The following is a 10,000-nucleotide window of genomic DNA, read 5'->3' as shown; positions in this document are numbered from 1 at the left end:
TATATATATATATATATATGAAGATACAAACATACGCAGGTAGTACTGACCAGTACACTTCATGCCATACATATATAAATGTGCTAAATTTGAAAGTTCAAAGGTGCTTGGTTTCAGTTTCACTAGCATATGAAAAGATGCGCACCAGAACGTCAGCTGGGTAAGCCCAACGGCGCTTAACTCCCTCTGTTGTGTCCAACCACAGCAGTAACCACCTCAGGAAACAACAAACTCACGGGATCGATCTGCTGCCATGCGAGTGAAAGGCGAACGCGTTATCACTGTACTTGTTTCGTTAAAACCAATGTTTCGAAGATTAAAATATCTCCCCCTTAATAATTCAATTAAACCTTTAATAAATAATATTCATAGGTATTTGGAACGATGAAATTTAAGTTCCATTGTCTATCATAACTTGCACCACAAATTTGTCCATGTGTTATGAAACTGCCATTCGATATGGATAACAAAGGATAGCTTCATGATTGTGGCTGTTCTTAAATACTGAGGCTATTCATTCGTCTTTGTAGCTACCCAAGTTTTATTTGCATATTCTATTCTTGTAAATGACACGGATATCTAGCCCCAAGAGAGAGAGAGAGACTCCTTCCAAAAATATGTCCAATTACTTTGATGGCAGTAAGACGACAATTAAATCTTTTCCATATTCAAAATATAGTTTTCTTCTCTAATCAAATAATTTTTCTTCTGTTTATCGGGCATAAAGATCCTGAAAAAAAAATATATAATGTCTTTTCGAATGACTAAAATAATATATCTATTAAAGTTTTGTGGCTATTCATATCTAGATCCATATGGCCATTATGACTGGTTAATAGCTTTTGATAATACAAATATCACAAAAACGTCTATCTATAACTGAGTCCATAACAAATCTGAGAACAAAGGCTTCATCGATCACAGAAGAAGAAGAAGAAGAAGAAGAAGAAGAAGAAGAAGAAGAAGAAGAAGAAGAAGAAGAAGAAGGTTGAATATCAGAAATTTCTAAATCGTACATAAATGCATACAATTCTTCCCAATGACTGCGATTAACTGAGTTGACAAGACCAGTAACAGAATCTATGGCTTTGCAAACCTTTTAATTTCGAAGACCAACCATTAAAGGGAATCATCTATTAGCAATTCATTTATTGTAAACACTGTCAGGTTAAAGCAATTGAATTAATATCAAGCTAAAAGACTAAGGTATATTTCACATATGCGCAAACACAGTACAGATGCACTAAGTTAATTCAAGTGATGGCTATTTAACATATGACTAGGATAACCTTAAAGCTGTGAAGAGAATAAAAAAAATAAAAGGTTTCTCGAATTATGTAACGTCCCATGAGTTTACTCGAGAAGGGGATTAGCAGCTGACTTCTCATAGCAAAAGGATTATTATAGAATCAGAAGAGCTAGAGAAAAAGAATTGCCATGTTGATAGGAAAGTGTAACTATTCCACTTTTATTATTAATGGCCAATCTCTCTTATCTTATTTTTAGTTAATGGGTGGTTGCACTCTACTGTTCAAAGTCAAGATGTTCAGACGAACAGGAGAAAAAAAATTGCAATGATACAATCACGGGAAAGTGTAACTTTTCAACCTCTATTATTAATGGCCAGTCTCTCTTATTTTATTTCTTTAATTAATGGGTAGTTTCATTCTACTGTACAAGGTCAAGATATTCAGACGAGCAGGAGAAAAAAAAATTGCCATGATACAATCACGGGAAAGTAACTATTCAACTTCTATTATTAATGGCTAGTCTCCTATTTTGCTTCTTTAGGTTATAGGCAGTTGTACAAGGTCAAGATGTTTCGTGCATAATCGCCCCCTCCCCAGACTCACTCCAACGAGCCTCTTTATCATCACCCAACGTCAGCTGTCTTCTGTCACTCGGCCCTTGTCCATCCATAGCCCCTTCCCCTCTTCCCTCCCCCATTCCATCAAACGCTGGACGTGATTTGGTGCCCGGCCGTAAATCGCCGGCATCGGTGTTTGTTTTATATGACGCCAAATTGAGGCGCCCGTAAAATTTCAATTTGCCTGCCTCCAACCACATCTTGAGACCCACCAGTGGGAGATCTCGACGACCTCTGCGGAGGGCCAACGACCGTCAGGAGGGACATCCAGAGGCTCTCCCGCCATTGCCATGTTGAAAGCGCGGGAGAGATGGTAGGCGGACACGCACACGTGTACGCACTCACACAGTCGCCACTGGAAATGCCTATTGCTCTTGTTTCAACTTCCTTCCTCGTCAATACGTATCGTAAAATGAAACTTTCGCGAATCAATCAACGATGGAGAATTGGTGACCGATGATTCGAGTGTGTTTTCTTAGCACCAAGACAGAAATTGTGCTTTTTTATAAATCTATTTCTAATATAACCAGTTGGAATACATCTGCTCATACTCCGAGAGCCTTTGATAACGGTAAAAGTAAGTAACACGAGATAGAATGACAGGAAAGAAACAAGGCATAAAAAACAGTTACCCTGGACCTACCACCCCCCCCCCTCCCCATCCCCAGCCAGCTTCTTCGCTCGCCCACCGAAGCAGAAGCCGGAGCAAAGTTTTATGTGCAATTTGGGAGTAGCAGGTCGGGCGGTTTAAATTCGGCCCACAAGGAAACCATTTTCCCTGCTGGCACATTGTTCCCCGCCTGGAATGGCCTGGAGACCTTTGTTGTCCTCTTGTCGCTTCTGGAGCGGTCGACAGACTTTCATAGATGTCTTCCACACCTACCTATCTAGCCAGTCCCTGCATCTCTCTCTCTCCTCATAATAATCCAAGATACCAAGTCTGCAGTCTGATGATGTTAGGGCAATTGCAATCATAGAGCAGAGATGAGTAAAGTGTAATATATAGGGTTATAAATTGTACGTTTTAGTTTTAGTTTTCTTCGGATCTATAAAATCGTTAAGTAAACACAATGTACAGTGCTATAAATTGTACATTTTATTTTTCATTTCCTCTGGGACGGGGTGTTTTGGATTTATAAAATCGCAAGTAAACATAATAAAGAACATATATGCATTTAAAAAATCCAATTTCAACGGTTCTACGTATTGTTAATGATGCCAAAGCCTAGACTTGCTTTACCAGTAAACAAATGAACAATGTCAAAGCATCGACTTCCTTAACCAGTACACAAATGAAAATGTCAAAGCATCGACTTCCTTCATCAGTAAACAAATGAATATAATGTCAAACCCTCGATTTCCTTTACCAGTAAACAAATGAATGTAATGTTATCAAAGCCTCGACTTCTTTTACCAGTAAACAAATGAATATAATGTTGTCAAAGCCTAGACTTCCTTTACCAACAAACAAATGAATATAATGTCAATGTCTCTACTGCCTTTACTAGTACACAAATGAATATAATGTTGTCAAAGCCTCGACTTCCTTTACCAGTAAACAAACTAATATAATGTCAATGACTCTACTTCCTTTACCAGTTAACAAATGAATATAATATTGTCAAAGCCTCGACTTCTTTTACCATTAAACAAATGAATATAATGTTGTCAAAGCCTAGACTTCCTTTACCAGTAAACAAATGAATATAATGATGTCAAAGCCTCGACTTCTTTTACCATTAAACACATGAATATATTATTGTCAAAGCCTCGACTTCCTTTACCAGTAAACAAATTAATATAATGTCAATGACTCTACTTCTTTTACCATTAAACAAATGAATATAATGTTGTGAAAGCCTCGACTTCCTTTACAAGTAAACAAATTAATATAACGTCAATGACTATACTTCCTTTACCAGTAAACAAATGAATATAATGTCAAAGCCTCGACTTCTTTTACCAGTAAACAAACTAATATAATGTCAATGACTCTACTTCTTTTACCATTAAACAAATGAATATAATGTTGTGAAAGCCTCGACTTCTTTTACCATTAAACAAATGAATATAATGTTGTCAAAGCCTCGACTTCTTTTACCAGTAAACAAATTAATATAATGTCAATGACTCTACTTCTTTTACCATTAAATAAATGAATATAATGTTGTGAAAGCCTCGACTTCCTTTACAAGTAAACAAATTAATATAACGTCAATGACTATACTTCCTTTACCAGTAAACAAATGAATATAATGTCAAAGCCTCGACTTCTTTTACCAGTAAACAAACTAATATAATGTCAATGACTCTACTTCCTTTACCAGTTAACAAATGAATATAATATTGTCAAAGCCTCGACTTCTTTTACCATTAAACAAATGAATATAATGTTGTCAAAGCCTCGACTTCTTTTACCAGTAAACAAATTAATATAATGTCAATGACTCTACTTCTTTTACCATTAAATAAATGAATATAATGTTGTCAAAGCCTCGACTTCCTTTACAAGTAAACAAATGAATATAATGTCAAAGCATCGACTTCCTTAACCAGTACACAAATGAAAATGTCAAAGCATCGACTTCCTTCGTCAGTAAACAAATGAATATAATGTCAAAGCCTTGACTTCCTTTACCAGTACACAAATGAATATAATGTCAAAGCCTCGACTTCCTTTACCAGTAAACAAATGAATATGTCAAAGCCTCGACTTCCTTTACCAGTAAACAAATGAATACAATGTCAAAGCCTCTACTTCTTTTACCAGTAAAGAAATGAATACAATGTCAAAGCCTCGACTTCTTTTACCAGTAAAGAAATGAATACAATGTCAAAGCCTCGACTTCTTTTACCAGTAAAGAAATGAATACAATGTCAAAGCCTCGACTTCTTTTACCAGTAAACAAGTGAATATAATGTCAAAGCCTCGACTTCCTTAACCAGTAAACAAATGACAATAATATCAAAGCCTCGACCTATTTTACCAGTAAACAAGTGAATATAATGTCAAAGCCTCGACTTCCTTAACCAGTAAACAAATGACAATAATATCAAAGCCTCGAGTTCCTTTACCAGTAAACAAGTGAATATAATGTCAAAGCCTCGACTTCCTTAACCAGTAAACAAATGACAATAATACCAAAGCCTCGAGTTCCTTTACCAGTAAACAAATGACAATAATACCAAAGCCTCGAGTTCCTTTACCAGTAAACAAATGAGTAGGATTCGACGAATGTTCTAAATTCCCCTCTAGCCCTTCCCTATCCCAACAGAGCCATTCGGGAGGGCACGAATGAGGTGTTACTTTTCATTACTTTTTATTGCAACGCGGAGACAAATTGAATCCTTTTATTGCACATGCTCCTGCAGAGGATCAAAATCGCGTGTAGATTGCAGAGGCGACTTTTATTTTGCTTAGAAACTACACCAACAGGATAAGGCGGAACGTCAACAATATAAATATTTAACTACTCTGTTAAAAATTTACATTAAAAAAACGGTAAATGTCTGGCAACAGTTATTCCAGGGTTTTTACAGTTTTAAAAATGGATATATTAACATAAAGGAGTGATATTACGATCACCAACCCGTAAAAGATAATAAAGTAGGGTAAAATTACGGTCGCCTGTATTTTACTGATATACGGCTGAGAACAGTATATTTATAAGGAGATTCTCCAATTAAAATTACGATTTTTATTAACAGTGTACCACCTTTGGTTAAAATGTGCCTAAGGGGATACATTTACTTGGAAAAAAGCCTCCAATCATATGCATGTGTATTTATACATCTAAAGAATGATGATTTTGTAAAGAGTAGTTTTAAAAGCTGATTATCATGATTGGCAGTAAGCCATTTGATATAACTTACTTTCGTTGAGCAGGGTCATGATAATAAAATGCTAAGAAGAAATAAAAGAGGAGATAAAGTGATTATGAGAGAGAGAGAGAGAGAGAGAGAGAGAGAGAGAGAGAGAGAAATATATATATATATATATATATATCTATCTATCTATCTATCTATCTATATCTATCTATCTATATATATTCTCTTCACCCAAAATTTCAAGTTTGAAAAATATATAATTTATGAAGAATCGACAACAATCAAATTACGAAGAGCGCCCGAGTCCAAAGGGCGCGATTTGATTAAAAAAAAAAAAAAAAAAAAAAAAAAAAAAAAAAAAAAAAAAAAAAAAAAAAAAAAAAAAAAACATGGAAGTGGGGTAGGGGGGTTTGGACTTCGTATTATACTTCCCCAAAAAAATTATCTTAAAAAGCATCAGAACAGATGAAACTTTTTACTTAGAAAAATAATGATAAAGGCAAAGATATTTAGTATTAGCATTTGGATCAGGAAATGGTTTTCAATGAAATTAGTGGCTTAGTTTTGGGATAAAATCCAGTTTCTTCAAGTTCTATTTACGAATCAAGTATTTGATAAGAAAAATAAGTAAAAATCGTATGACTAATAACAAGAGAAATAAATCTTGAATAACTATAATAGTTAATTGATGTATAAGAACTCGAGCAAAAATTAACCTTTGATGACTAGTAAGAATTTTTTTTTTTTATTTAGAAATAATATAGAATTTGGTAACCCCTTTGTGGGTTTAATGAATACCACGATTGTGCGTAGCAAGGAATTGCTAGTTACAAAGCTAGGTTTCAAAAGGGATCCTATGAATCTTCTAGCACAAAATACTTCCGATGCAAATAAATATATAGATAAATAAATGAATGAATAAACCACTAAAGGACAATATGGAAATACTGATAAATAAATAAATAACTAAAGAGACAGAGGACTAAAAGCATCGATAAATATATAAAAAATCAAATAAAAGAACGTAATGAAGAAATAAATAAATAAATAATTAAATAAAACATGAAGTTGAATCGATATATTCTGAGACTCCAAATCATAATCGCAGCTTATATAGGAAACTATTTAACTTATATTTTAATTGGTACAAACCATCATTAGTGTAATGAGAGTAGTTTGGGTATGAAAAGATATATGTAAAAGATATATGGAAAAGATATATGTAAAGGAAAATGGTTGGTTTGGCGAAACATGGAAAAGAAATTAGCTGGAGGGGAAAAATGTTTGAAGATGAAGGATAAATTTTGCCTTTCTATTTAATGGATATAACGAAAGCAAATGGAAATCCAATGGGTCTAGTATCCACACTCAATGTACAGATAACGGTTGAAAAGACATGGTCAAATTATGATGCTAAATATAAAAAAAAAAAAAAAAAAAAAATTGTGATAATCTTTTCATCCTAATATGATTTTTTTTTTTTTACAAATATCTTTCGTTTTTTTATTAACTAATATCTTTCGATATCCTTTGAAGACAAGCTATGAAAACTGTAGAGCCAGACCATGAGGAGAGAGAGAGAGAGAGAGAGAGAGAGAGAGAGAGAGAGAAGACGAACAAGGAGATGGAGCAGGAAGGAATAAAAAGTAATAAAAAGGGGGCTTTCCTAACTCCCGTTTCTTCTTTCCCTTACAACCCCCTTATCCCCACATCTAGCCCGACCTACTCTCCCCCCCCCCTTCCGTCATCTCCCTCCCCCCTCTTCCCCACCCCCCGTCCCATTCCTCCTGAAGGCTGGCACTCCTCGGCAGAAGAGGTGATCGCTCCTAGCGTGACGATGGCTCTCCCGGGACCGAAGCTACAATTACTTCCCTTGTTTCATCTCCAGACAGTAATTTCTTTAGACTCTCCAAACATATTGTAAATAAAACACTCATGGAAGCTCGATTTATATATACTGTATATGTAGGTAGGCTTACCATATACTTTGGATTGTTTTAATTCTCTCCCTCTCTCTCTCTCTCTCTCTCTCTCTCTCTCTCTCTCTAAAAAAAAAAGTTTACCATATAAGCATATGTGGTGCATTGTTTTTTTTTCTCTCTCTCTCTCTCTCTCTCTCTCTCACCATATACGTCTGTATGGTGGACTGTTCTCTCTCTCTCTCTCTCTCTCTCTCTCTCTCTCTCTCTAAAAAAAAATCATGGACGCTCGAGTTTTATATATATATATATATATATATAAATATATATATATATATAAATATATATATATATATATAATATATATATGTATATATATATATATATATATATAAAAGGCTTACCATATACGGAGGTTGTCTCTCTCTCTCTCTCTCTCTCTCTCTCTCTCTCTCTCATTTTCATAAGTCGTCATCAAAATGGAAGATATGAGGAAATAAGACGCCCTACATCTTTTTTAAGGAAGTTGCCGCTGGCTGGCAGGGATTCTGAAACTTATCGCCGTACTTCGCACAAACGACTTATGGTTTCTATAAGAGAGAAAACGAGTTACACCAACACCGACCATAACTAACACTAGCAAGTCCTACCACCAAATTTCTAACGGTAAAGTACTCCGGGAGCAACAACGAAAAGGAAGAATAGATATCACCATTTTTTTACATACTTGTGTTTCCCTTATCTGTGATATAATTTCTCGACCTCAGTCAATTTTCATTGAATTACTTAATTTGTATACTTCATAATATTAAAACAAGTGAGGTTTAAACGTACACAAAAGATACTTATATATATCATCTGTTTACATACTTTTGAAATGCTTGCCCCTTATTCGTGACATAAAATAATTTCTCGGCCTCAGTCGATTTTCATTGAATTACTTAATTAGTATACTGCATAATACTAAAACAAAGGAGGTTTAAACGTAAATAAACGATACTTATATGTATCACTATCTTTACATGTGAAATATTTGCCCTTATCGGGGATGTCAAATCATATTTCTCGGTCTCAGTTACTTAATATTCGTTGAATTACTTAATTTGTATACTGCATAATAATAAAAACAAAGGAGGTTTAAACGTACACAAACGATGCTTATAAATATCACCCTCTGTTTACATGTGAAATGCTTGCCCTTATCCGCGAAATCAAATCATATTTCTCTGCCTCAATTTGTCAATTTCCGTTTAATTACTTAATTTGTATACTTCATAATATTAAAACAAAGGAGGTTTAAAGGCACACAAACGATACTTAATCAGATTAATTAGGTTTTTAATATAATCCCCTTGTATTTTACTTTTAATTAATATATACGGTCAGTATTTATAAAAGAAAACTAAATTAGAGCAACCTCAAAGACATTTACTTTTGGATAAATATTTTTGTTTTATATTTCCACAGTCGACGAAAGCTTTGTCGGCAAAGGACGAGGACAGGGTGAGGGGAAAGGAGGAGGGGGGCAGTCCTAGAGGCACAGAGGAGGGGGGGGGGGGGGTTTAGGGGGTGAGCGTGCGCGCGTGTGTTTCTGGCCTAAAAGATGAGGATCATCAGGGCGGTAAAACTCACGCTATTACCCATAAATCAACAGCGCCCACCACACACCACAAAGTTAACCCATAAATAACGTTACCTCCATCAAGAATAAGGCAACGCGGAGAAAACTTTCAAGGGGAAAATATAAGGTAATTTGCTCTCTCGCCGACAAGTTTTAATTGTTATCTATACTACTTTCAGCATCCTCGCCTCCAGGAGAGAATTGCCAGCGAAGGAAAAGAGGAAGGAAGGAAGGAGGGCTGGGGGAAATGGCCAAAGATGGAGGATACCGTCTGAAGGTGCTTTTTCATTTTTTTTCTTTGCACAACGGGACAGACGCCAAGGATTTTTAAATGTAATAGCGTATTCTTAGTTAAAATCAAAATCCTCATCATAATGCGTTAAAAAATTTTGCGTTAAACAATAAATAAAAGTAACAATATGCATTAAAAAATTCTGTCAAACAATGCATAAAATCAACATTATGCATGAGAAAAATTTGCGTTAAAATACATAAAAGCAACATTATGCATAATGAAAAGTTTGCGTTAAACAATACATAAAAGCAACATTATGCATTGAAAATTCTGAGTCAAACAATACATAAAGTCTTTTCATGTTGCGTATTCCATAGGTCACATTATAAGGTACTTGGCATTTTTTTTTAATTTATTTTCTTTGAAAACAAAAAAAAATTAAAAAATATTCCCTCTTTCAATAGAGAAAATATAAAAACTTAATAATTTATGACAACAATAATAACAAATCAGAGACCAAGTCAGAATTT

At 34.7% G+C, this 10,000-nt stretch overlaps 1 protein-coding gene across 1 annotated transcript in view; it reads left to right on the top strand.

Annotated features, from left to right (window-relative positions):
• kn (EBF transcription factor knot) overlaps window positions 1-10,000 on the top strand; it is an 86,992-nt gene that overhangs the window by 50,253 nt on the left and 26,739 nt on the right. The window contains exon 4 of the mRNA XM_068372225.1: window positions 6,276-6,302. Within this exon, the coding sequence (XP_068228326.1) occupies window positions 6,276-6,302 (27 nt within the window). The remainder of the gene's footprint in view (window positions 1-6,275; window positions 6,303-10,000) is intronic.

The sequence above is a fragment of the Palaemon carinicauda genome, chromosome 4 (assembly GCF_036898095.1).
Source record: "Palaemon carinicauda isolate YSFRI2023 chromosome 4, ASM3689809v2, whole genome shotgun sequence".
Classification (NCBI taxonomy): domain Eukaryota; kingdom Metazoa; phylum Arthropoda; class Malacostraca; order Decapoda; family Palaemonidae; genus Palaemon; species Palaemon carinicauda.
Note: the sequence above shows the minus strand (reverse complement) of the source record. Positions and strands in the feature narration are given on the sequence as shown.